This window comes from Phalacrocorax carbo, chromosome 5 (assembly GCF_963921805.1).
Source record: "Phalacrocorax carbo chromosome 5, bPhaCar2.1, whole genome shotgun sequence".
NCBI lineage: Eukaryota > Metazoa > Chordata > Aves > Suliformes > Phalacrocoracidae > Phalacrocorax > Phalacrocorax carbo.
Genome location: NC_087517.1, coordinates 18,523,792 through 18,550,344, shown reverse-complemented (window position 1 = coordinate 18,550,344; position 26,553 = coordinate 18,523,792). Strand labels below are relative to the sequence as shown.

The 26,553-nt window shown below is 59.2% G+C and overlaps 2 protein-coding genes across 5 annotated transcripts in view; both read left to right on the top strand.

Annotated features, from left to right (window-relative positions):
* The first annotated feature begins 43 nt into the window (after positions 1-43).
* CNPPD1 (cyclin Pas1/PHO80 domain containing 1) lies at positions 44-6,884 on the top strand. Its single transcript, XM_064451400.1, has 8 exons — positions 44-325; positions 532-634; positions 3,224-3,305; positions 3,900-4,020; positions 4,114-4,242; positions 4,416-4,477; positions 4,718-4,835; positions 5,356-6,884. The coding sequence occupies exons 1-8, from the start codon at positions 257-259 to the stop codon at positions 5,986-5,988; spliced, it is 1,317 nt and encodes a 438-aa protein (XP_064307470.1). The 5' UTR covers positions 44-256; the 3' UTR covers positions 5,989-6,884.
* Positions 6,885-7,697: 813 nt separating this feature from the next.
* Positions 7,698-26,553, top strand: part of SLC23A3 (solute carrier family 23 member 3) — a 51,477-nt gene continuing 32,621 nt past the window's right edge. Inside the window, exons 1-12 of one of the 4 annotated variants that reach the window (XM_064451376.1) lie at positions 7,698-8,073; positions 8,342-8,502; positions 9,026-9,120; positions 9,449-9,522; positions 9,826-10,007; positions 10,155-10,278; positions 10,647-10,794; positions 10,874-11,127; positions 11,330-11,435; positions 11,511-11,678; positions 11,881-11,976; positions 12,165-12,683. In XM_064451376.1, the coding sequence (XP_064307446.1) occupies positions 7,966-8,073; positions 8,342-8,502; positions 9,026-9,120; positions 9,449-9,522; positions 9,826-10,007; positions 10,155-10,278; positions 10,647-10,794; positions 10,874-11,127; positions 11,330-11,435; positions 11,511-11,678; positions 11,881-11,976; positions 12,165-12,508 (1,860 nt within the window). In that variant the 5' untranslated portion in view covers positions 7,698-7,965 and the 3' untranslated portion in view covers positions 12,509-12,683. Of the gene's footprint in view, positions 8,074-8,341; positions 8,503-9,025; positions 9,121-9,448; positions 9,523-9,825; positions 10,008-10,154; positions 10,279-10,646; positions 10,795-10,873; positions 11,128-11,329; positions 11,436-11,510; positions 11,679-11,880; positions 11,977-12,164; positions 12,684-15,429; positions 15,616-16,524; positions 16,735-19,037; positions 19,177-20,625; positions 20,685-26,553 lie in introns of those variants that run through there. The other 3 variants (XM_064451378.1, XM_064451377.1, XM_064451380.1) reach the window with 3 other exon arrangements.

The following is a 26,553-nucleotide window of genomic DNA, read 5'->3' as shown; positions in this document are numbered from 1 at the left end:
CTGAGGAGGGGCGGGAGCGGCGGGGCGCTGTGCGCAGGCGCGCCTCAAACCACGCCCCCCCGCCCGCACCGGAAGAGGAAGGCGGACGGCAGGGCTAGTCCCCGCGGCCGCGGCCGCGGTCACCGGCTTCGGAGCGACCGCGTACCCCGGAGGGGACTGGTTCTACGCCCTCGGAGCGACCCGGCGTTTCTCGGCCACTGGAGGGGACCCGGTCCAGCGCCTCCGGAGGGGACCTAACGGTCCTGGCGTGGGCGGGATGGAGCTGGACGGGCTGCTGCTGGACGAGGAGGGCACCTTCTCCCTCAGCGGCTTCCAGGAGTTCACGGTGAGCGTCCCGCGGGTGTCCCCCACTCTCCTCAGGCCCCTGGAGCGTTCCCTCAGTAAGCCCTGGCCTCGAAGAGTCCCGCGTGACCGCACACCCGGGGCCCTGGCCGAGCTCCTGGGGACCCCGCCGGGCCCGTCGTACCCCTAAGCCGGTCTGAGGTGGGGAGCGCTCGGGGATTTTCTCACATGCCCCCTGTCTGCCTGCAGTTCCTGCCCAGGCACCAGCAGCTGAGCGAGAGGGTGCGGAAGCGGCTCTATTACGGCTGGGACAAAGACTGCAGCCTGGATAATCTCTCTAGCCCTGTGGCAGGTGGGTTGTTGAATGTCCCCTGATGGGAATGCTGAGTCAAAGGGTTTGGAAGTAGCCCAGGGGCTGAGACCGACAAGTCACCCGTTTCCTCCCCAGCGCCAAATCCCACCCCTACCCAGCCTTCCTCACTGTGCGCAGCACAGCGGGCGGGGTGCCAGAGCCTCATGGCTCCTGCTCTGTGTTTTATTGCCCTGTCTGGCTCACTGCTGCGTTTTTGGCACCTCGCTGGTGTGCATATTCCTTTAGGTTGCTTGCAAATTCCTTGGCAGTGAAGGCTATGTCCCTGTCTCTCATGAGAGGTGTCTTGGACAGCTTCTTGTGCTCTGCAGGATATTAGGGGGTTAGTTTAACTCTTAGTTGTGAGCAGCAAGGAGATAAGTTCCTGTTGTGTTCAGCTGGATCACATCCCTTTTTTCCTGTTGATTCAGCAGTGTTTTGGGGGAGCAGAAGGATGCAGCTGGGTTGAGGCTGGGAGGCTGGCACAGGTGATGACAGGGAGGAGCGGTCAAGGGCAAGCAGTGGTTTGCTGGAGATCCTTTGCCATGGGGTTGCATTAGTCATTCCATTAGTTGCATGCTCACACAGCTTGCAGGGGGCATTGAGCAGGTGGGGAAGCATGCTTGCATTCAAAACTCTTGTGATAGTTCTGGGGAAACCATATGAAGTCACCAAGAGGCTTTGTGTGACACTCCTCAGTGAGGAGGAGGATGCTGGGCACGTGGTGACGGAGCAGGGCCAGGCAGAGTAGCTGGCTACCTGGGCGCTGCTGAGAGTCGTGAGTTCTGACACGGGTGGTGCGAGGGAGGCATGTGGCTCATCTTTAGGGCTGGCATCACACCTGGGAGTGAAATCGGATTGTTCAACCAGACGCTACCATTGTTGAAAGTTCAAAGGGTACATTCATGGAAGAAGACTCTGTTGAGGGCTATTAGCTATAAAGACTGCCTCGCACCCAGGAAATTCCTTGGCTACAGCAGCTGGGGGTGGGAGTGGCATGCAGAATATATCACTGCGAGCTTATCTGCTCTTACAGCCTTCCTTTGCCAGCTGCTGTCAAAAAAACAGGAGCTAGGGCTATGGCATCTGTCTTGGTAGAGCTGTGCCATTGCTACATGGCAAGTTTATGGCACTGCTCTTCAGATGAGAGAGGCAATTGTGGGGAGAGTCCATAGTAGGAGGAGGAGCTGGAAAAGGTCTTTGGCACTGGGGGGGGAGTCACAGGAGGCAGTGCAGGGCTGGCTGAGGAGAAAGAGCTTGAAAAGTGCATTTCTTCCTTTTGGAAAGGAAGAACCATAACCACCCTCAGCATGCTGTGGCATGGGGACAGCTGTCAGCTGCTCTCCGTGTTCTATAGGGCAGGATGTGTTGTCATGGGTTAGATTTGCAGGCTGAAGGACTAGGGTTGGTGTTGGGGCAAGGTCTGGAGGGGATCTTGTGTACTTTGTATCTCTTAGAGTCCTGCTGCTGTCTCTGCTGGCTCGTGTGCATGTCCCTGCTCAGCACAAAGGTGGCCAAGCAGGGCAGAGAGAGCAGCAGCAGTGTGAGAAGCTGGGAGCTGCTGATGGGGTGGCTGGAGCTGTGTCTGCCTGGCTATGGATCCTAGCAGTGGTGTGGCTTGAATGACCTGGAGAGGTCCTTAAAGCGGTGTTTTTCTGAGCTTGGTGGCTGCTATCAGGCAAATAATTCCTGTGGGACTGCAGCTGTTGTTGCTGGAGAGATGTGGAAAGGAGGGACCTGGGCAGAAGAGGTGGTGTGGTGGTACTTTCTCTGGGAGCTGGAAATACAAGGCTGCTGGGATGAGCTCTGCTCTTGACTCTGTCGGACAAGGGCTCAGCAGCAAAAGGGAGCTGGAGCTGCCTGCCAAACACTTCTTTCCAAGCATCAGACTGTAGTGCTGTTCAGGATGCTCCCAGCTGGTCCTATCACATTGAGAAGTGAGACGGGACCTGCTGAAGCCATTTGCCAGCATCTGTCAGTCTCTGGCCTTTTCAGTGCTTGAATGCTGAGGCATGTCCATGGGTGGAGGGGAAACGGGCTGAGATGAGGAGCTGCAGCTATACCATATTGCTGCTTCCATGCCCTGCTAGTGCCTTCAGGCTCCTGTTCACGTGAATATGTTGTCCATCATCATTTTGGGGGGCACTAGGGCTGTAGTGGGGAGGAAGCTTGGTCAGTGCTGTCCAGCTCTGGAGGAGGAGGATGATGCTGGTTGGACAGGAGCAAAGGACTGGGAAGACCTGGTGTTGACATCAGGTCCCAGAAAGTCTCTGAAAGGGTTGTCTGAGGTCTTGTAGGGTGAGGGGAGGGTGTTAGCCTCTCTGTGCAGCTGACTGCTCATAACTCCCCATGACGCAGACATGCTAATCTGGATCTGGCACTGCTGCTGGGCCTTGGACACTCACATCCTCTTCCTGCTTTGGTCTGGCTGTCTTGCCTGTGTGTTCCTCCCTCATCCCTGACTTCTAATAAGGCCTGTCCTACCATCACAGTTTAAATTGAACTTGAGTGGCTGAGCCCAAGACTCAATGGGCTGGTGCGGATGGACTGTGCCGTATGGGCCTAACCCCTCTTGCTGCTTTTCTGTCCTAGATATTGCTGTGGAGTTGCTGCAGAAAGTGGCTCCCAGCCCTATCCGCAGGCTCCAGAAGAAATATGTGTCTCACGTATCCCGGTAAGAAGGAAAACCTGTCCCTTCATGTCCCATTTCAGAGCTGGGAGCTCTGATCTCTCCTATGACTCACTGCTGTCCCCTGGGCCAGCACTGGCTTTGTGCTTAGGCCTGATTAGTGTCAGAGGAGCTGGGGGTAGCTGGCAAGGCCAGCAGGCACAGTGGCTTTCTGACACAGCCAGGCCCACTTTGGGTTAGTCCTGCTATCTGGGTGCAGGGGTGCTTTTGTTATGGGGAGCCTGTACTGGCTGCATCTGCAGCTTGCTGGGCAGCCAGGTGTGAACCCTGGCTCTGGTCTTAGCAGTCAAGGCCCTGCAGCATGCCTGGCTGCAGGCAGCACTGCCCAGTTTGGAGCCAGTTGTGTCTGGGAACATGAGCCAGGGCTTCCTGCTCTCCACCCTGCATCCCCTGCACTTTCTCTTGCCGCAGCTTAGGACAGCTGGTGTGGAGATGCCAAGGCTGGGACGTATCTAGCTGTCTATTTACTAAACCTCCCTGCTGCATATGTGGGGAGGGAGCAGCCATGTTGTGCTGTGGTGACTGGTATGTTTGTATCATGCAAATAACCTTCCATTTGGCTCTTGCCTTGTCCCACAGGGAAGCTTGCATCTCACCCTGCTCAATGATGCTGGCACTGGTTTACATTGAGAGACTTCGGCACAGGAACCCTGAATACCTCCAGCAGATATCATCTTCAGACCTCTTCCTGATCTCCATGGTGAGCAGTGTGGGCTGGGGGCATCACTGGGTTTGAGGGAGGCCTGGAGGAGTGCGGGGGAGACTGAGATCCTGTCCTTTGTGCCACTTTTAGATGGTTGCTAGTAAGTACCTGTATGATGAGGGTGAGGAGGAGGAGGTGTTCAACGATGAGTGGGGAGCAGCAGGGAAGGTGGATGTCCAGACCATGAACACACTGGAGATGAACTTCCTGAGCGCCATTGTAAGTGGGGCTGTCACTGTGGCCAACTATTTCACACAGTGGGGAAAGGAGGTGTTAAGGGGAGTTTGGATTTCTGCTTTTCCCCAATGTACTCCCATGAAGGAATGGAGATCGATGTCTCCAGGTGCTGGGTGGCCTGCCCTGACTGTGCTGTTTCACTGCTGTCCCCGCAGGACTGGAGTCTCTACACAGACCCCCGGGAGCTATTTGAAGTGCTGAGCTGGCTGGAAGGACGGTAGGTGTGTGGGGTGGAGATGAGCCTTTCATCCACCTGGTAACCCTAGCTCTGCCCCTGCTCAGAGCTAGCTCTGCTGCAGTGAAAGAAGAGGTTGGGGTACTCATGAGACTTCACTAGGCTCTGCAGCTCCCTTCCATAGACCTTGAGCAGGGTCTTCTCCAAGCCTGCCTGGGCTGAAGCTTCTTCAATGGAGAAGGTCCATGCTACATCCACCATTCCCTTTTTTTTTTCCTGCAGTGTGGCAGAAAAGCAGGGCATGTGGCGTGGCTGGTTCACTTACACGGATCTGTGTGTCCTCATGGAGCAGTCCATGTGGCAGCATGTGGTGGGCCAGTTCTACCAGCAAGTGGTAAAGGTAAGGGCATGTGGCATTGGCTACTTGCAAGAATGTAGGGCCCAGCCAGCCATGGGTTTGGAGCTGGACCCTCTTTTCTGCTGGAAGCAGCAGCTTGATTTATTCCCTGTTGAACAGGGAAGCTGTCAGAAACCGGAAGATGCGGATTTGCAGCTGTGCTGCCTGAGGCAGCACAGCCTAGTGCTGGATTAGTCTGTCCTGTGCTGGACCACAGCCCCACAAGTCCTGGTGCAAGGTCATGGTGGTGGCATGGATGGAACTGGGTACCGGCTGGGGTTTTAAACAGGAACTGTTAGGTTTTAGGTGGTGCATTTTGGTTTGTGGTATTTAAGCCTTGTGTTGAACAGGCTGCGTGCCACCTGGTGTCAGCAGCGTGGCTGTCTGCTCCCCAGCCCCTGGCCCCGGTGCTGATCATGCTGTTTGCTGTCATGGCTGCTGGGTCAATGTGTGGCCATGCTGGGTCACAGCTGGCTGTGGGGGGCTGCTGGGGGCTCTGGGCTAACCATCAGCTTCTTTGCAGCTGGCCTGCCTCCTGGGCGTGGTGTACCTGGCTGGCTTCGCTGCTGTCTTCACCTCTGTCACTGTGATGCACCTGTCTGTGTGCATGAGGAGCATCTGCCCTGCAGCCCCCCGGCCTGCACTGTTTCCAGAGGATGGCACCTGCCAGCTGGACACCCAGACAGTCCCAGCCCCTGACCAGCCCCAGCCTGAGCTGCCTGACATCTCTCCAGCCAGCAGCATCCATTGCCTGGGGGAGAACAAGACAACCGAGGAGCCGCATCGCGGGGGTGTCACGGCGACTGCACTCTACCTGTGGGGCAGTGTGATGACAGCTCTGTCTTACCCAAAGGTGCCTGATCTAGCCCAACAGAAGAGCCCCTCAGAAGGTCCCTTCAGGAGAGTGCCCACTGCCTGTGAGAGATCTAACCGTACTGCCCCTGCTGCAGCCCCTGGAAAGCCTGGCCCCTTTGGACTAGCTGTGCTCCCAGTTCCTCCAGTGCTCCACTGCCATACCCACTCAGCCGGTGTGGGCCCCACGTGGGATGAAGCCTCCAACTGCAAGGACTGGCTGGACCCCCTGGGGCTGAGGCAGTGCTCCTTGCACACTGCCATGGATCTCAGCAGAATCAAGAGCTCCATTTTTCCCAGCTAGGAGTGCAGGGCAGCAGCCCCTTTCCCCTTCCCTCCTAGTGTGGCACAACTCCTTTCTTGCACTTCTTGAACACCTGATCCCTGGGGCCGCGTGGGGCTGGAGGCCCCTGTGTTAATTCCAGACCAGCATTTGTGTGTCCCCACCCAGGGCAGGCGTGTCCTTCACTTTGGGGGCTGCTGGGACAGGTTGGGCCAGAGTTGGTTTGCTGTTGGGGTGCTGGGGTGGGGACCTACTAGCTGGAGGGTAGAAATGGGGTGCCCTTGGGTTGGGGTGCTGTAGGACAAGGGGAGTGTTGTACCTTTTCCTACAGCAAATGGGTGGCCCTTTGTGGTGCTGGGCAGAGGTGGTGTGTGGGATGTAGGATGCTGGGGCTGTGTGTGCAGGGTGGAGGGGCTGGGGCAGTCACCCCAGTGGGGCGTGGGGTGCTCCAGGAGGAGATGGGGTGCCTGGGCAATGGGGGAGGAGGTAAAAGGAGGTGAGAGCGAGCAGCCTGAGCTGGCTGGCCATAGCAGCAATTCCCCTTGGGGGCTGCCAGGCCACTTCTCGGGAGGCGCAAGGGTCATACCAAGAGGGGACCCCAGTGTGGCTGTGTCCCAGGGAAAGGTTGTGCCCTGCTGGGCTTGGAGGTGGTGAGGTGTAGTTAAGACTGAGCTTCCTTATCCTGCTTGTGTTGGGTGCTTTGAAACTGGGGTGCTCTGTGACCCCATCCCAAAACCCAGCTGTCTGTGGCTGCAAGTAAACAGTGCTGGACTGCTCCTTGGGGCGGAGAGAAGGCACCTTGTCTTGCTGACCAGCCCAGCTCATCGTGCCCCTTCTTTATACGGTGGATTTTACACCTGTTTTTCACTCTTTTGTAGATGCAAATCTCTTCCAATAAAAGTAGTTCTTGCTGTGCACCTGCCTTGTTTTGCTGAGCTGCTCTGTGCTGGCAGCACAGGAACCCCACTGCAGAGCCCCATCGATGCAGCTGTGCTTGCTCCCTGAGCCAGGGTGCAAGGCAGATCCTAGGTGCTGGCAAGTGAACCCAGGAGCAGTAATGCCTGTCCTGCAAGGCTCAAGAGGAACCAGGCTTTCTGGTGACAGGGGACAGGAGAGACATTGGGTCTGGTGCCTGTGGAAGGCAGGGGCATTCCTTGGGAATGTGGGGAATGCATGGTCTCCACTGCTCTTTGCTCTCCAAAGTCTGTCCAGTTAATGAGTGAGCCCTAAAGCAGCAAGGGCTTGGCAGGGTTGCTGTTGTGGTTGCTGGCACAGCTGCCTCTGCCCTGTGACAAACACACCAGCATCTCCCGTCTGAGTTCCCTGGGAGCCTTCCCAGCCAAGCGGGTAGCTCTTGTCCCTGGCATCCTTGTCCAGCGGCAGGATTCAGTGTCCTCCTCCTAGGAGCATGGTGGACATGGTAGAACCCCATCAGAGACCCTCCTGGCATAGGCACAGTGCCCACAGAGGGGAATGGCAGGATGTGGGTGTGTATGGGAGTGGGCTGTGCAGCTTTTAATGGGCTCCTTGAGGCCTGATGGTGAGGAAGGGCTGGACCAGGAGGGCAGGGGATGGTGTGCTGGGGAGGAACAACCATGGGCAGGGCTTGCTGGAGCTGGAGGGTATTGTTGGGGATGCTCCAAGCATGTGAAGGAGGAGGTGTCTGTGCTGTGGTCCACCCAGTCTCTGCCCCTTGTACCACAAGAGGCAGGGGTGGGACCTGGGATTTGGGCAGTTGGCACTGTAACTGTGTCCAGTGTCCTGGCCATGGGTGGCTGTCACCTGGCCCTTGTGGTGACAACACAAGGTGACACTTGCATTCCTGGCTGCAAGGGCAGGTTACTCACCAACTCAAGTTAATGGCTAACCCTGGGGCAGCTCCTGCAGAAGGTGGAAGTTCAGCTGTGAGAGGGCTGTGAGGAGCCGTGTGGGGGGTGGGTAGGAGCCCATCCACCCCCTCTGGACTGCAAACTGGGAGTGGTGCAGGGAGGTAGCAGCATGAATGGGGGCCACTGCGGAGTGCCTGGTGCCAGGAGCCCCGTGCTCACATCCTGCTCCCTGCAGAAGATGTGCTCCTGGATGCTGAGCTGTTGTTTAGCCCTTCAGGTAAGGGGGGACCATGGTGAGGAGCCAGAGAGATGGGGTGATGGGGAGAGGGCTGGGATCCTCACAGGTGGCAGGGTAGGAGCAGTATCCTGCCAGGCAAAGACTGTGTGGGGCTCTGGCCAGCATGCGCTGGGAGGGGAGCGGGCAGTGATAGGTGCTGCCCGGGGGGGGTGTCAGTGAGTATGCATCCACTCGGGGCCTGGGCACAGGGTGCTGCAGTTCTGGGTGCCGTAGGGAGTCATGACCACCCTCTCTCTTCCCCTCACAGCACCTGGCTGTGCAGGCCTCCTTGCTGTGCATCTTTTACCTCCTCCTGCTGCCTACCCTGCCTGAGGAGCTGCCCCACACCCAGGCCACCAGTGAGCTGCTGGCACGCAGCCTCTTTGCCTGCGGCATCTCCACAGTGCTGCAGACCACCCTGGGGAGTCGGTGAGCAAGGGGAACGAAGGGGATGCAGCTGTCGCCAGGAGGAGGGTGATGCCATGGCAGGGCATGTCCCTGCTCCCTCCTAGGGTGTGGGAAGACAGTCTTTGCTGGAGGTGGGAAAGGGCATGAGGACAACCCCTTGCCCTGCATCTCTGCGTAGCTGTCCCCTCCCTGCCATTGCTGCATCCTCCTCTCTCACATGTTCCTCTAGCAAAACTGCTGTGCTTTCCCTGTAGCTCCTTGCTCCAGCATCATCCACAGCTCCTCCAGACCATCCAGTGCCTGATCTGCCCACGCCCCATGTAGGGGCTGGGTGTGTACTTTGGCAAAGCCCCTGACCTCTGCACATCCCATGCTGGCGCTTGGGATGTGCTAGGGGACATCTGGGATATGGTGTGACCTCCTGCCACTTTGGGGTTCTCATCTCCTTCCCTTCCCCTCCCTTGCTCCTCTGGCAGCCAGGGCTTTGGGAACAGCCCTATCCCTTCTTTCCTCCCTAACATGCCCTTGCTGTCCATTTCCCTAGGCTGCCACTGGTTCAGATCCCATCCTTCGAGTACCTTGTCCCTGCCATGGTGCTGAGCTCCCACCTGTCCCTTGGTGCCAGCATTGACAGGAACGGTGAGCACAGCCTTGGAGCCTGTGTCCTGCGGGGCCCAGGCCATGCCAGTGCCAGGGGAATGGCAATGACAAGTGCATGGGCTAGGGATGAGGGGCAGCAAGGGATCCTGCCTGCTGGCCCCTTTGGTGATGGTACACAGCACCCTACTCGCCCCTGAGTGCACCTGCAATGCATCTAATCGCCTCCCTGGGGTCAGGGCTTGTGGGGATGGGGATGCTGGCACCCCAGCCCTCCTCCAACCAGCAACCTCCATGGTGTGTGCTCTTGGACCCGGCTCCATGAGCCCAACATCCATGTGCATCACATCCCTCTGAAATTCCCTTCCAGGCACAGTTGTGGCCAGCGCATGTCCTGCACCACACTGCCCTGTCACAGGGAGCCGGGCTGCCTTGCTACAAGAGGTGGGTGCTCCTGTGCTGCTCCACCAGCACCCCAGTTGTCACCTGCATCCCTGCTTCCCTAGTCCCTTTTCCAGCCCTCCTGGGGATTACCATGAATAAGGGGTGAAACAAGGGGAAGTGCAAAGGCAATGGAGGTCATGGTGCATGTGGGTGCATTCTCCTGGGCTTGGTGTGAGTGGAGCATGGCTGGAGCATGGGGAATGGGTGATGCCACTGGGGCAGTGGGAGAGTGGCCAAGGGGGGGGGGTGTTGGGCTGCTCTCCATGTATCCCGCCCCATGGGTCCCACCCTTTCTTCCCACAGGTCTCTGGAGCTGTGCTGGTCTCTGGGCTAGTTCAGCTGGTGCTGGGAGTGTCTGGCATGTGTGGGTGGGCAGCTCGGCACAGTGGGCCCATGGTCCTGGCCCCCAGCCTCTCCATCATCGGGTTGTCTGCATACAAGGAGGCTGCTTTCTTCTGCTCCACTAACTGGGGGGTAGCGCTGCTGTATGTGAGCCTGGGGACCATACCAGTGTACAGCCCCTGGGGCTTCCCTTCACCCTGGAGACAGGAATGGGGCCTCCCTGCAGTGCATAGCATGCATGGGGCCCCATCGCCATGGTGCTGCGTGGTGACCTCTGCTCCCTCTCCTAGGCTCATGTTCCTTGCTGTCACCTTTTCCCAGCACCTGGGGTCCTGCCGCCTGCCCTTCTGCACCTGGCCCCAGGCTCGGGAGGGCTCCGTGAAGCAATCCGTCCCTACCCTGCGCACGTTTTCAGTATGGTGACTTGTCTGCCCCTGCTTCCTCTGCTGTGCCCAGGCTTTTCTCAGAGCCCAGCTCTTTGGTGTGGGGTTAGATGGGACCCAGTGACCCTGGAGCAGAGGCAGGGGGAAGTCCTGGTGCAGATCCTGGGGTGTGGACGCTGCTGGAGGAGCACAGGGGACCTGTGCTAAAGGATGTTGGAGCAGCAGAGCCTTCTACGCTCCCTGCAGGGGTAGGGGAGATGTGGCATGGCTCCCTGGGAGAGGTGACAGGGCTCCCTGGGAGAGGTGACAGGACAAGGGCCTGTTGTTTGGGGCACAGCAAGCAGGGTGCTGGCCAGGGGAGGATAATTCCCTGCTAAGGTTCCCCTTGCTCCCTTGCAGGTACTGCTCCCATTTGCTGCTGTCTGCATTGTTTGTGCCATCCTCAGCCATCTCCACATGCCCTGGAAATCGCTGGACCTGGCCATGGCACAGCTGTCCTGGGCCAACAGCACCTTCCATGCCCCTTGGCTCCGCATCCCCTACGCAGGTGGGGGGTGGCAGGGCTGGGTGGAGCTATCTACCCTCAGCAAGGGCCCCTGTCACCCATCCCTCTCCCTTTGCCGCAGGTGAATGGGGGTGGCCCCTGCTTACCCCACGGGCACTGGCAGTGGGCATCGCCATGGCCATCAGTTGCAGCATGAACTCGGTGGGCTGCTATGTGCTGTGTGGGAGGCTTCTGCGAGCCCCACGACTGCCCCCCCATGCCTGCAATCGGGGGCTCTGCATGGAAGGGCTGGGCAGCCTTCTGGCAGGGCTGCTGGGCACCCCGGGGGGCACGGCTGCCAGCATCGCCAATGCCTGCACCACCGGCCTCACGCAGGTATGCCCAGGGTGGGGAGAGGAAGGTTGGCAAGGGGTGGGGAGGAGGAAGCAATGGAGCAGTAGGTGTGGGGTACCCGTGGTACATGGGATGTCCCTGAGCCAGTGCTGGGCATGGAAGGCAGGTCTGTATGGCAGGATGGGGATACACAGTGCAGGGGTGACACTCTCCCTCCTCACTTTCCCATCCTCTTTTCTGCCAGGCTGGCTCTCGCCCCTCAGTGCAAGTAAGCGCACTGGCATGTGTGGTGCTGGGCATGTCCCCGAGGCTGGCAGGGCTTCTCACCCACATCCCACTGGCGGTTCATGGTGGGTACCCTGCCCTTTCCCTTCACGGCACTGCCTGCAGCCTGCCTGCCACTACCTGACTCCTGCCCCTCGCAGGGGCAGTGCTCTGTGTCACCTATGCTGTGGCTGTCGGCACGGGGATCTCCTACTTCCAGTATGCGGACATCGACTCGGGGAGGAACATCTTCATCGTTGGCTTCACCATGTTCATGGCACTGCTGGTGCCACGGTGGCTCAGCACGGCACCAGCTCATCTGGCCACAGGTAGCAGGGATGCTCCCTGGGCAAGGCAAAGCCTCAGGCCCCATGGCATGGTGACCACACATCTCCAGTTTTCTGGGAGGCTGGGGCGGCTCACAGCAGCAGGCAGCTCCCCATCCAAACTCTGGATCTGCTGCAGCAGCTCCTGCCTCTACCCTGCTGCTGGGCTGGGATATCCCAGGTGATTCTGGTGCTATCCCTGCAGGGTGGGTGCCCCTGGACCTCCTCTCCCTCTCCCTGCTCATGGTGCCTGTCTTCTTAACTGGCTTCTTGTCATTTTTCCTGGAGAACACAGTCTCAGGTGAGGGGATGCAACAGCATGTCTCAATAAGCCCCTGCTCCGAGGGCTGGATCTGGCCATGGGACCATCCCCGAACAATTGCTCTGCCTCTAGGCAGTGCTGCCTGGGGGTCCTGGGGCTGGTGTTGGCTGTGGGGGTGCAGCTGGGAAAGAGGGCTCCCAATGCCCTGCCCACCACCCTGGTTGCAGGAACCCTGGAGGAACGAGGGCTGCTCTCTGAGCTGGTGCTGCAGAAAGCCAGGGCAGGTGAATGCCATCCCCATGGAGAGAGGGATGAAGCCAGCCAGGCATATGGGCTCCCTGCTGGGCTGAGGAGGCTGCTGCCATTCTCCTGCAACACCTTCCTCTGCTGCTTCCTCTGCCCGGGGAGTGAGGAGGAGGAAGAAGAGGAGGAGGGCAGCCACACCACTGAGGAGGGGTCTGCTGCACCAGGGGAAGGGACGCACCTGCTCCCCAAACCTGGTTCAGGGGAGCTGCAGCTAGCCAGGAGGCCGAGTGAGACAGAGATGCCCCCGTGGCACACTGTGGCCTGACCCTGCGGTGCAGGGACACCTCATGGGGAACTGGGGCTGTGCCCCCAAGGCAGCTTGTGGGCCACTGCTCCTCATTTCTGAGGCCCACATGGACTGGAGGGACCTGTGCTTCCACACTCCCAGCATGAACCTCATTTCCCTGCTTGGGAGCGAGCTATAAAAATCTTCAACCACCTTTGCCCTTTCCCAGAGTTTCCTTTTCAGGCAGCATTTGCCTGGGATATGCCAGCCCACCCTTCCCTGGTGCCACTGCAGCTGGGGATGTGGGTGCCCCTAAACCCCACCCTGTGAATGTGGCTGGAGAAGGGCTTAGTGCTTTGTCCAGCCCCAAAGGGCTGTCTCAGGCTCTGCTCACCCACTGAGCTGGCTCTCCCCTTCCTCACTGCCCTGTTCTAGCTGCACCTATGGCCCCTTGATGCTCATGGCACCACATGTATACTTATGCCCTGGCTCTGGCACACCAGGATGCCCCAGGCTGGGGTTGTAGCTCAGCTCAGTTCTCCAAAACAGTGCACCCCCTTTCCCCTGCAGAGCTTGGTCCCAGGGGTGCTCAACACTTAACTGCCCCAGAGGTATTGTTCTTGCTGCTCAACTAGCCAGCAGTGGTTCTCCGGGGAAGAAAACATTGCCTTTGACCCTCGTGATTAAGCTCAGTGCCTGGATTGGTTCCCTGCTGCTGCCTGGTTATACCAACTGCAGTGGAGTCCGCACTAGCCCTGCTCACTGCTCCAGCATTTACAGCAGATCAGAGTCCACAGCCCTGTGCTCCCAGTGTTGCCTCCACCAGTCTGAACTGGCCTGCGAAAGCTCAGCCCTGGGCTAGGAAAGGTGGGGGCTTTGCAGCTCTTGGGTGATGCAAGCTGGCCCTGTGCGAAAGCTCGAAGGAAGGATGGAGCTGGACTGGGAAGATGATAGAGACTGTCCACGGGAGTGACGTGCTCAGGCTGGACCACAGCTCCAGGTTGTGGCTGCCCCTTCCACCTGATCCTGAGGAGCCCCCTGACACCCAGGAACACCCAAAGGTGTCTGCAGGGCAGGAGGGATGTGCTGCCACTCTTTGTGAAGGTCCACAGGGGTGATCCCCACAGCTGGGCCCTGTGCACCCAGTGGGCACGGGGTGCAATGCACAGCGCAACCTCACCCAGCCAGCACCCCACCCGGGCCCTCCACCCCAGGCTGGCCCTGCACTCCCACTGCACCCAAAGCCAACTGCGTCCTGCATCCCAACCTGGCCATACTACCCAATCTGTCCTGCAACCCAAAGCCCCTGCCTGCTCCCACCTCCCCAGCACACCCCTGACATGCAAACCCTCCCCTGGCCCCGCCCCGGGGGCGGCTGTAGCCTGCACGGTAGGAAGAGGGGGTGGGTGGGGACAGGGTGCAAATGGAGGGCTCAGGGGCAGTGCATGGGGGGGGGGGGGGGGGCAGTTTGTGGGTGCAGGGTGGATGGCCTCAACGCATGGTGTGCAGGTGGGGTATAACAGTCAGTGTGTGGCTGCTGGGTGGGTGGGTGGGGGGGTCAGTGCCTGGGGCAAGGATGAGGCTGTGCTCAGTGTGGAGGAGGCTGGAGGGCTGGGGGGTGTGCAGTGTCCGTGGCCCTGCCAGTCTGGCACAGCTCTGCCCTGTGCTGTCTTGTGACCCCACGCCCCAGGCATGGGGGACACAGGCATCTGCAGCCCCAGCTATGTGGGGCTTGCTGGGGTGCAGCAGCTGAGTCCCAGCTCAAGCCTGGGAGAGCAACAGTGTGGGTGCATGCCCTGTGCTGTCCTGCGTGGGCACCCTGCAGCTGCTGAGGCTGAGGGATATACCTGGGCCAAGGGACAGGAGCCCCCGGCTGCTGCTGCCTCTCTGGGCTGTATCGTGCCCACAGCCTGAGGGCTGGCCCCAGCCGGGCACTTGTACTGGTATATTTCATAACAGGAACAAGCGCAAAACAAAGTCTGAAGGCATTTCAGTCCCCATCGCTTTGCACAGCGTCTTGTCCATGGCACCTCCTGTGACACCTGAGGATGCTTGAGCAGGACGCGCCACATCCAATCCCCATCTTCATCAGCAGGTGAGGGAGCAGGACCAGTTGCTCCCTGGGCCCTGAGGAAGCGACAGCTGTGGCTGTTTCCCTGTGCCGGTGACCTGTGGCGCACGGTGCTACACATCCCGGCATGCCCCAGCCTCTCACACGCCACGGAAGAGAGCAGCATGCTGGGAGCCGTAGTCTGGCCCTCGCCTCCGGCCCAGCAGCGGTCGCCTCTGCAAAGCCCCTCGCCCCGACAGCCTTTGGCCCGCCTGCTCCTCTTGCCCTTGGGTAACTCCGTGGCTCCGCAGAGCCCCAGTCCTGCAGGCACCCTGGGGACACCGGGTCCCCAACTGTTTTGGCAGGCACAGAGCCTGTCACTGGGAAGAGCGGGAAGTGGCAGTGCTCATGGGTGGCATGAACAGCTGCTGGCACTCTGCCGGTGTCGGTGCAGGCAGGGGATGGCATGTGGCTTGCACAGAGCACAGGGATGGGATGTCCAAGCAGGAGGAGGGTTGCAGTGTCCTGCTGCCCATCCTGGTGCAAGTGGAGCAGCTTAAATGTTAATTTGGACATAGAGGTCTTGTATTAATGACAGCAAGCACCAGATAACACTGGGGAGGCAGCAGTTACTTTGTTATGTGTCTGCTGGTACTTTTGGGGTCCTTACTGTGAGCTGGGGTAGGAACTGCTGTGCACAGAGCTCCCCAAATGTCCATCCCAGCAGAGCTGCGTGCGTGTGTGTGGATGTGCGTGACCAGAGCTGGCTGAGCACCCTTACCTCCAGGCTGTGAGGTGGGGCTGCATCATGGAGGGGCCAGCAGGGACCAAGGGTCCATGTGAGGCCACCCCAGGGACTGGGGTCTTCCTGGATGGGGGCTGAGGCAGAGACCTGATTGCTCTCTTGCAGATGGAGGGCTCCGAGGAGCTGGAGAGCAGCCTCCTGACACAGCCCTGGGCTTCTGTTTCCTTTGGTGAGTCTGCTTTTCTTGCCAAAGCGTGCTTCAGGGATACTGGCTACATCCTGCTGATCTCTGACCTCAGCAGCGTCTGGTACGAGAGTGCAGATGCCAAGGCCGTGGGACAAAGGTCCAAGGTGAGTGTCTGGGAAATCCAGGGACCTCTTTTTCTCCCCGCAGCAGCTGACATCCCAGCATAAACTGCTCAGTGACACAATGGCTGTTGGATCTGACAGGGCTTGGGTGCCAATGCCTGGCCTGGGAAGTCCCTGGGTGGCTCTGGCTAAGCACTGTCACCACAGTTGTCTGAGCACCCCCCTCCTGGGAGAGAGGGCCAGGCTATTTAGCATGCCCAGGGCAGCCAGGTGTTCACTGGGGCTGTGTGATGAGACCAGCACACTCATTTTGCTTGTGGGCTGGGTGGGCAGCTGGTTTCCCCAGGACCAGTATACTAAGGAGGAGCCTGAAACAAGGCTGCCTTCCTACCAGTGTCAGAGAGACTCCTGTTCATGTTCATAGCCAGGCACAGGCTCCCATGGGTTGTCTTGTCAGCATGGTCCCCAAAACGCATGGGGCCGTGGTTCATCCCCTCACCCTAGCCCATGTGCCCAGGCCCCCATGTGCCACCGTCTGCCATGTCCCTCTGTCACAGAGTTGCTGTGCTGAGGGGCTGGTGGCAGGAGGGGTGGGAATGTGGTGGCAGCTGTCCCCCAGCTCTGGCAGGTCAGTTGAGCTGAGACAGCTCTCAGCCAGCCTGTGACATTCATGGTGTCATGTGGGGCAGATGCACTAGTGGAGGCCATTGCACACCCAGACCCTTCTGGGCTGGTGGGGCAGGGAAGCCTTGCCAGCTTGGCTGGCCTGGGAGAACCAGTGGGGAATGTCCTGTCGCAAGGCTGGGAGCTGAGGCCCAAGGATGGCTTTTTGCAGCGCTGGGACATGCAGAATTAGTTTGGCTCTTTCTGTGCTGGAGTTTCTACTGCTTTTTTTTCCCAGCACTGAGCTCCCTGGGGCGTTGCTGTACCCCTAACATTGCCTTTCTCCAGGAGCTGAACAAGCGGCTGACAGTCCATGTATCATCCTTCCTGCACCACTTGTCCAACCTGATGTGCCCCGTGCTGGCAGGGAAGCCAGACAATGCCACCTCCTTCTCCTGCCACCGTGCTGCCGGTGGCCTCAGCCTGCATATGAAGAGCGAACTCTCGGGACTGCCCTTCTACTGGGACTTCCACTGCTGCCCCGCTCCTGTGGAGATGGTGAGCAAAGATGCGGAGAGCCTGGGGAGGGGGACAGCCAAAACTAAGGATTGTCTCCTGACGTTTGAAGGCTTTTGGCTGGTCTTGGACCATAGCTGTAGGGTCTCTGGCTCTGCCTGCTGCCCCTCCTGAGGTTCACTGTCCCTGTTTCTTCCCTTTGAGGCTTTGTCACCTTGGTTGGTGCCTTGCAGTGAGGCAGGGATGGCCCAGCACATGCTGGGCATGTGCCCAGGCCCCCACATGCCACCCCTATCTGCCATGTCCCTCTGTCACCGGTGGCAGGAGGGATGGGCATGCAGTGGCAGCCACCCTCCAGCTCTGGCAGGTCAGCTGAGCTGTGACAGCTCTCGGTCAGTCTGTGACACTCGTGGTGGGCACTGCTGGGCAGCAGGGAGATGGCCAGTTTGGGATAATGCCCTGCCAGTGCCCTGCATAGCAGAGTGATGCCGTTCTCTTTTGGTGCACACCATGAAGCGGGGCACAGAGTGGTGGGCACCCCACCCCAAAGGAACCCACAGGTGATCTGTCATGACGGAGGGAATTAAAGCTGGGTCTCCCTGGCTTTTAAGAGGTTGCTCTTACCAGGCGGCTGCCTAACATTTTGGGTTTCGGGAAGCAGCCCCAGGAGCCCGGTATCGCAAACTGAGCACCCCGGTGAGGGGCGGGGGTAGCACCTCGGCCGGACCCCTGGCAGGCGGGTTGGGCGCTGCGGGGCCAGGACTGCCCGGACCGGCGCCCCCCGCCCCCGGCCCCCCGGAGCCCTGCGGCGCCGCGGCACAAGAGGGCGCCCGGTACCCGCTAACCGCCTCGGCGGGAGCCTCCAGCGGCAGCCCCGGCCCCGGGCCGGCCCTGCGGCTCCGCTGCCGGCGGGCGGCCGGGGGAGGCATTGCCCCAAATCCCCGACACCCCCCTCCCACCGAGTCCCCGGGCCCCGCTGCGGGGTGCCTTCCTTTCCCCCCCTCCCCGCCCGAATGGCTGTTCTCGGCCATCACGGGGAGGAGAGCTGCGCTCCCCAGCTGCTGGGGGTGTCTGTCCTCGCTCTCGAGGTTGAACTAGGGAGCAAATAAACTCGGGGTCCTGCCTTCGCTCGCCTTAGGGACTTGCTGCCCCTCCCTGGGCAAGAAGCATGGAGGCTGAGCTGAGAAAGAGCAAAGCCCAAGCTCTCGGCTGGTAGCTGCTCCTCTCCCTTTGCCTGGAATAGCGCTGGATGGCTTCAAGGCACCCAGGGGGTGGGAAGCGGTTGGGGTGCTGAGCGTGGCTGGTGTGGATGCAGGAATGGGGACCAACTCTGCCCTGCTAAGCTCTACTCAGCACCCGGCCAGGAGCTCGAGACAGGCCCGGATCCCCCCTGGCAAACAACTGCTTGCCCCGTCCCAGCTCTGCAGCGAATGGTGCCCTCTGAGCGCTTGGGTGGCTGATGGCCGTCACCTCTGTGGCTCATCCCTGGGGGTGAGCAGAGTGCAGAGCCCGCGGTGGGCTTGCCGTAGGAGCAAGGAGGTTTCATAAGCGATCCTGGGTTTGCTGCCCTCTCACCCGTTGGCTCAGCCTGGCCACAAACACAAGGGGTGTACTGGGGTGGGGGGTCCTAGACACCCTCCCAGGGGCTGCAGGATGGGCAGGAGGCTGCTTCTTGCACCTTGTGGGCCAGGGCAGCCCAGCTTGGCTCTGGGGCAGGGAACATGCCCAGGGCTCTGCATGGGTCTTGTGCGGACATGAGCTAAGGGTGGACATGGTGGGCTCCAATGGGGAGCTGCAGCCTGTGTAAGTCTTGTGTATTGGGATCCCTGCTGATTTTTATCTTGCCTCCTGTGAAAGTCTCTCCTGTTCCACAAGCTGCAGCTGGACACCTCGGGTCCTTCTAGTTTTTCTCCCAGCTGTGCCTGTTTCCTGTGTAGGAACATGCCTTGGGGTGTGCAGAGCTGTGGGGAGGGTCTGGGTGGCACATGGGGGGCTCTCTGCCTCCTGATACACCCCAAATGGCAGGTGGAGCATTTCCCACCCCTGCACCCTGTCCCCATCAGGCTTCTCCCCACCAAAGTTCTCCCCTGCTGCAGCCCCCAGCTGTGAAAGGATGGGCTGGGATGGAGGGACGTGTCCTGCAGCATCCTACCTCCCTTATCCCAGCTCATGTCTTCTGGGTACTTCCCACTGGATTTAGGTGAGACATGGGGTATCTTGGGAAGCCCTGCATGACCTGGAGTGCAGCTCTTGCTAGGACCTTGCCAGCCGCCCTGCTTTGACCATTCTTTGGACAGCTGCATGCATCCCTGGACCTTCCCTAGAGTGTCCCTCCTCCATCCTAGGTGTCCCGTCACCTTGTGCGGCCCCTGATTCAGATGAGCCTGGCGCTGCAGTACCAGGTGCAAGAGCTGACCTCCCTGCTGCTGCAGAAGGATGCTGAGATCGAAGACTATGTGGAGAGCGGAGCCGTGCTCAGCAGAGGTGAGGAGGGATGCCTGGGGCCAAGAAAGGAGCGAGCAGGGAACGAGTTTCCTCCTTACTGTGGGGCTGGCGTGCTTTGCTCCCTCTGGCTATTACCCAGCCAGGCTTGTGTTTCATGTTCAGCCGCACCGGCAGCAAGACGGTAGCCAGAAGGCTGGGGACCAGCCCCTGGGGAGAGCTGGGGGAGGAACAGCCCTTGACTGGTAGCCGGAGGAGTTGGGGAGTCGCCAAGGGGCTGTCTGCTTCTCCGAGAGCACCTGGCCACTCCCCAGGAGCTGGCAGGCATGCCAGCAAGGGCTGGCCCTGGAGCAGTGTCAGGCTCCCTTCCCAAGCGCAATAGCTTGCCGAGTGCTTGGAGAGCAACCAGGGGCTCCCGGCTCTCCTCGCTGCGGGAAGCGCAGCCATGCGCATGGGCCCCCCTCCAGTGCCCAGCCTACCTTGCTGTCGGGGGATGGGTGGGAGGAAGCCTCCTCCCGTAGGATGTGGGTCAGGACCTGCCTGGGGGAGTCAGCCAGGAGGGGGGTGTTCTTTGCCTGTGGAGGTTGGCTGGGCACTGTTTTTTGGGTCGTCCCTTGCTAGGACCGTGCTCTGTCCTGCTGCCAGAGGTGATACCTGCCCTTCTGTGGATACCTTGCCACCCAGGGATGTGGGGTCTGATGGGGGCCAGCCCTGACTTGTGTGCCATGGCCAGGAAGGTGATGTGGTCTAGAGCCTGTCCCATGGCAGGTACCCCACCACAAGAGCCTGGATCTGCTCTGCAGCTGCACTAGAGCTGTGCTGGCTGGCCATGCTCTCCTTTCTCCTGCTGTGTGCTGGCTCTGCAGGGCTTGGACCAGCCAGGACAACACGGTTTGGGTCCAGGGACTGGTGCTGGTGGGCAGGCAGCCTCTCTTCTCCCTTGTCTGGGCAAGGCAGGAAGCTGGGAGGAAGCTTTGTGCCAGCGCTGCTGAGCAAAGCTGCCCAGGTGCTTCTCCAGACAGCATCTTAGCAACGACGGGGTAAAATCAGTGCTTTGAAAGAGGTGCAGAGAAGAATGAGGATAACAGGGGTTTGAACCTGTCCTGCAAGAGAAGGCTATAGGCTGGCTTACCCCTCCAGAAAAGCAGCTGGAGACAAGCAGTCCCCTGTCCTGTGGAGCATGCCTGTGCGGTGCCACTGTCCCCTGCTCCTCTGTGTGGGAGGGTGCTGGGACAGGTGTGGGTGAGCTCTGGGCTCTGCTACCTGGCTGCTGCGTGCATCAACAGGCTCAACCCTATCCCTGTGGTCCTTGCACCTTCTGCGAACCAGGCGAGGTGTCCCTAGCCCAAGGGGCCTGCTAGCCTGTCCCGCTGGCTCTGGGATGAGCGTTCTGGAACTATTCCCCTGCAGCACTCTTGTCCCCGGGCAGGGGAAGCCAGGGTGGGAGGTCTGGCCAGAGATGCCCAGGCTGATCCTTGCTCTCCATTACAGACCGCCTGCGGACAGATCCCTTCCGGGAGGAAATATTTCAGCAGAACTTCATGGCTGAGGTAAGAAGCGGTACAAGGCCTCCCTCCTTCATCACAGGGGTGGTGGAGAGCCAGTGCGAGCAGCCCCAGTGTGAGGCGTGCTGAACTGAATGGAGTCACTGGTGGGGATGGCTGGACTTGCCAGGAGAGGGGTAAAGCCCACTGGCTCTCTCATGGCCCTCCTTGTGTCCTTGCACCTTGTCTGCAAGGAGAGCAGAGCTGGGGGTGCGCCTGGTGTGGCCGGATGGGGACTTGGCACCGTTTTTTGTCTCCCTCTTACCACTGCCTGTCTGCTGGGAATTGCCACGGGTGTGAGCTGGACTGGCTGCTCCGTGGGAGCATGCCATTTCTGGGGCATCCTCACCTGCCTCCTGCACTTGCCGTGGACCTGAAACACTGGTGCTGACATCAGGCAGGGAGCAGGTGAATAAGGAGAAGATGGCTTCTTCTTTTGGTTCATCTGCTGCTTTTAGGGGTGGCTTTGCAGTGGCGCATTGTGGGGACAAGTGCCTTTCATTCTGTTATCTGTGCTGTGCCCACCACTCTCCCCTTGGCCCCGTTGGCTCTAAAATCAGACATGTGCTTTGCAGAAACTGGGGCTGGAAGGAAACAGTCTTGCCTTTCATCCTTTTTGATTGCTGGAAATAATCACAGAAGCACTAGAATGATTCAAACCAATGTGGCAAGATCAGAAACAATTGATGCCCATAAATGCAAAAAGACTCAGGATGCTTCTGATTGTTCCTGTGCCTGCTGTGAAGGTGCAGGAGTGGGGAGCGGCGGTGTCTACTGGGGAGCAGGGAGTCAGCCAGGGTGTCTGTGGTGCCACATGGGCTTCAAGAGGACATTGCTTTGTGAGACACGTACTGATGCTCTTCCACAGCCGGCAGAGTTTCTAAAAATTAGAGACGATCCCTCTTTTATATGAGAGGCATCACATCCAATGCAGGCAACTTTTGTTTCCCCCCGGTTATGATGGATAGAGATGAATTCACTGCTGGACTGCAACTTGGAGGTTGCCTAGGGACCGATGATCATGACCAGATTACATTCACCCTGGGCAAAGAAAGGACATTCCTAAACAGTAATTTATATCCTTCATGCTTTGAAAGGGCTAATTTCCCAAAGCAGGGGGAAAATTATGAGTGAAATCAGCTCAGAGGAAACATTTAGATAGAAAAATGTGAATGAAAATGGTGAGCGCTTTCAGAAGAATTTCAGAAGCCACAAAAAGCCACAATTCCACAATCAAGAAAGAGGGCAGTGCTGGCCGACAGCCCGTTCTGGTTCAGTGGCGAAGTGAAGGCAGCAATTAGAAATAAAAGAGCAGTTTATAACAAATGGGAGAGCGGGAGTAGATAGCAATCAATATAAATTAGAAATTATGAAGTGTAGAAAATGGATAACAGAAGCTAAAGACATCAGGGAAAAATCATGGCGAAGGACAGAAGGAAAGGCTTCTATTTAGTGTAGTAGGAGAAAACCCCAAGCTCCCAGCAACGGGGTAAGCTTATTAGTAGACAGAGGTGGTAAAATAATTGATACTGGAGCAGACATGGCAGAAGCAGTTGGTAAATGTTTCAGGGCTGTCACTGGAAGGATGCAGGCAGACGTGCCAGGATTGGGGGATGATGAAGCATGTCTTTGTCCAAGGGCCGGCTGAACAACATCTGCTAAAGATGAACATCAGGCTTGAAACTCAGAGTCCTCCAAGAGCTGGTAGGGTGTGGGGCACAGGGGAAGGTGCTTGGTGGTGCCGGGCAGCTGCTCAGCCAGCTGGGCGGGCAGGAGGGGAGCAATGCAGCCCTGCACAAAGCTGTGCAAAAGTGGCTGGTGGGGAGCTCATCCGGCAGACACTTAAAAGATGGGAGGGCAGTTGGCACTGTGTCCCAGGAACAGCCCAGGAGCAGCATCTTGGGTCCAGAGCACTGGATGGGAGGGTCTGGGAGATGTTCTCCCTCTGCATCCCCTGGCAGCCAGGTCTGAGCACTGCCACGGGGGAGAGGCCGGTGGAGGGATGCAGTTGTGCGTTCAGTCTGCCTGTGGGAATGTGTCATTTCTACATTCATCCTGTTGCTTTATAAACCCATTGATGATGCTTTCGGCCCATGCACCATCCCACGGCAATGAGCAGCTGCTGCCTTTGGTTCGAACGTCATTCCTCCTGATGCCTCCTAGGTCTTGTGTTAGTGAGGAACACTAACTTTGCAGCTCTCCACCACCAAATCTGGCAGTTCACCCCAGTCTCTTCTCTCTTCCTGCAGCAGAAGGGTGGGCTGGATGTCCTTGTTGTCTCTGGGCAGGTATTTTAGAGCCCCTGGGCGATTTTGTACTCCATTTGCCATCTCCAAAAAGGAACATCAAGAGGGACTGGGGTCCCTTGGGGCATGCTGTGGGGAGCCGGGAATGCTGTGACCGACTCCTGTGTCTGTTTTTTCAAAAAGACGCTGGACAATCAGAGCAGAGTCGCAAGAATGAATTGAGGGCTGGGGAATGAGCCTGGCATTGAGAGACTTGGAAGGGAAGAGCTCCGTCTAGCTTATCAGGGAGAAAATTGAGAGGCGCCTTGATTACAGTGTGTGAGGGTCTTTACAAGGAGAAAATGCTGGTTAGTGAAGGGCTCTCTTTAATCTCGTGGAGAGCAGCAGAGCATGATCCAGGCACCGGGAGCTGGAGCCAGGCAATTTGGAGCTAGGACGGGGGCACTTGGGTTTGCTCCCATGGGCAATTAGTGATCAGGGCATGCTCCCAAGGGCAGTGGTTGATCCTCCATCTCTTGATGTCTCCAAAAGTGGGCTGGGAGCCTGCCTGCAAGAAAATCAAGTTGCTGGCTCAGTCTCTGGGATGTGCGTGGCTGAATGTCAGTGGGCAGGAGGTCAAGAGGAGAGATCTGATGGTCCTTTCAGCCTCTCCCTCTGGGAAATGGGGCTTCAGGTTGTGGATGTCTGGTAGCAGTAAGCACCTCCTGGCTGGAAGGGGGCTGTGATGATATGGTGCAGGGCTGGCGGGATGCGGGGAAGGGCTCCACAGCTTTGCTCACTTCCCAAACCTTTGCTGCATCCCCTGTGGAGAGGAAAGGACCTACCAGTCCCCCAAGGCAGAGCTGCACAGGGACATTCCTGCCTCTTGGCTTAAACATGCCCTTTCCCTGGGCTTGTGTGCACTCGGCTGTCCAGGGCATTTTAACTAATCATGGGGAGTTTTCCAGCAAAGCCCTGGGAATATTTATACATTTAGGAAATGACGCTTTCACACACGCACTTTTTGGCAAGGGTTCACTGCTGAGCAGCTGCCTGGGCTTGGGCAGAGCTGGAGGGAGAGTGGCGCGAGCTGAGGCAAAGCCGGCAGCTTTTATTGGCAAGCCCAGGGGTTCACACCATGAGAGGAAGGAGCAGGCAGTTGGAGATGGTTCAGCACCCCAGGGCTGCCCTACCACCCTTCCCAGCAGCCTAGGACCCACTGCGTTGGGGGTATTTTGTCCCCAGATGTCCCTTTGGGTTGCAGAGGTGACCCCACAGGGCAGCATGGGGTGCCCACCCATGGTTTTGAGAGCTTGTCCCAGCCTGGCTATGGTTGGCATTTCGTGACACAGCTTCTGCCAGAGCCTGTGGTCTGGCCCTGCTAGGGGGCAGGATCTGGGGGTCCATGTGGCGCTGTGCCCCCTGCCCTGGGGAGAGCAGGGACAGGTACGCCGGGGACAAACTCACTGATACCATCAGTGCAAATATAGCCCCTGCACTCCAGGATGCTTCACCCTGCATATTTTTATCTGCTGCGGCCAGTGCGCATGGGGGCGGCTGCTCCGTGCCTCCGCAAGCCAAGCGCGGGACCTCGGCAAACAGGACGCAGCGGGTTCACGGCTCGACCCTGGAGCCCGGTGAGGAGGAGGAGGATGTGCCATCAAAACAAGCAGTGCCGGAGAGGAAGATAAACAAACAGGCAGCTTCCAGCGTGGCCCTGGCCAAGGGCGAGCAGGAGCCCCAAGCCAGGGCTGGCGGCAGTGCCGACAGTGGTGCTGGCTGACGTCAGGGCGCCTGGGGGTCAGTGTCCCTCTTATTGTTCCCCACCAGGGCTGGGACAGGGGCCAGGCGCCTGTCCCCCTCCTGTGAGAGGACATGGGCCAGCAGGGCAGGTGGAGGGTGGCCGGGGCACCTGCCTGCACACTGCCTGCCTCCAGCGCCTTGCCTCTCCTTTTTAACAGGCGCTAAAAATAAGCCCCAGGGAGCAGAGCTGCCGTGGTCTGGCCAAGGGCAAAGGCGGTGGTGGGCCGCACATTTTGCAGGGTGGGGACGGCATCCCTCAAACCCGCGCCAGCCTGGTGCGGTGGGGAGGAAACGGCCCTTTGGCTCCTTCCAGCGAGGGATGTTTTTAATTAGCACAAGGTAGCTGCGGCTTTGCAGCTGTGACCGGGCCAGAGTGGGGCCAGTGGCGTGGGCGCGACATGGGCTGCTCGCACGCAGGGTGCGTGGCCCAGGGGAGAAGATGCTGCGAGTGCTTGGCCAGGATGGGGTCCCTTGACCGTGGTGCTGGGGAAGGAGCCAGTGGCTGCGGCACTGTTGCAAGCAGGGCCGAGTGATGCAAAAGTCGCAAGGCCCGGGGCAGGCTGGCTCAGGGCAGAGGTGGCAGCATGGGGCTGGCTTTTGGGGATGCTTAGATGAGCAGAGCAAGTTCTTGTGTGCAGATAAGTGTCTGTGCTGTGCTTGTCCAGTGAGACCCATGGGTGCCTGTGTCCTATTCTGCACTGGTGCCACTTGTGGGCTCCTTGCTTCATTCCTGAACAAGCCTTGGCCGTCCCATCTCATTGCTGCCCTGGGGTCCAGGTCCCATGCTGGAAACACGGTGGGCTGTGGCTGTGCTGCGGGGAGCAGGGCACGTGCTACCCTGCACACACATGTACACAAATAGCTCCGTGCTGCTGCAATCAGGAGGAGCAGAGGGACACTTGTGCTCAGCCTGAGCACGTGTGCAAGAGCACAAGCTTGTGCACAAGAGCAGGAGTGCACATGCCAGCACCAACAGGCTCAAGGGGCAGAGTGCCGCGTCTGATGGCTGAAGGGGATGGGGCCCAGCGGTGAGCACTTTGTGCCCCCAGTGGGGCGTTTGGAGAGGAGCACATGCACTCATCACTGCATGAGGTCTGACTGCTGCATGGGCACTGACCCACCCCCACAGCATTTACCGTGGAGGCGCGTGGCAGGCGGCGCTGCGGCGTTATTTATTTATTTGCTGAGGCCCGATCAGGTGAGGGGGGCCCGACCAGGGCGTGCTTTCTGGGCTGCCACTGGCAGCCACAGGCTGCTTGCATGAGCAGTGAGTCAGTGGAGTCGCATGCTGCTAAAACCAGACTTGGCACGGGCACCCTGGGGCAGCAGCCTGCCCAAAATAGTGCCCAGACTGTGGGCAAGGAGCGAGCCCCCAGCAGCCAGGCTGGGGCCAGGCTGGCTGTGATTGCTCCAGCCATTGCCTCTGCCAGGGGTGGGAATGAACCATGGCAGCAGCAGCTGCTGTCCCAGGAGCCTCACAGGGATGCTCCTGCTGGGGATGTGGTGGAGTTCACAGCCTGACCCCCTGTGACTGTGGCTGTGCCTGGCCGCAGCTCTGGCACTGCCACAGTGAGGAGCGGGTGGCACCTGGGCCAGGTACAGGCAGCTGCCGGCTTAGTCCCAGCAGGAGAGGCCCCAGCCCGTGCATGGGCACTGCCCGCGCGGTGCTGCCGAGGAGCAGCTCAGCTCAGGGGATGATTGATCTCGTGTCAGCAAGCGGTGGTTTGAGCCAGTGCCAGGCCTCAGCTCAAACAGGAGCATTGAAGGGGGAGAGCCCCTTCCCCCTCCAGAAGGCGGAGCAGCAATTGCCCCGCTGCCACCCCCGGCCCTGCTCCCACATTTTGGGC

What these genes read in the sequence shown, in the direction of transcription:
- CNPPD1 (XM_064451400.1), top strand. Translation starts at nt 257, where the DNA reads ATGGAGCTGGACGGGCTGCTGCTGGACGAGGAGGGCACCTTCTCCCTC. An exon ending in GCGGCTTCCAGGAGTTCACG is followed by an intron (nt 326 to 531) that starts GTGAGCGTCCCG and finishes GTCTGCCTGCAG; the next exon opens with TTCCTGCCCAGGCACCAGCA. An exon ending in TCTCTCTAGCCCTGTGGCAG is followed by an intron (nt 635 to 3,223) that starts GTGGGTTGTTGA and finishes TTTCTGTCCTAG; the next exon opens with ATATTGCTGTGGAGTTGCTG.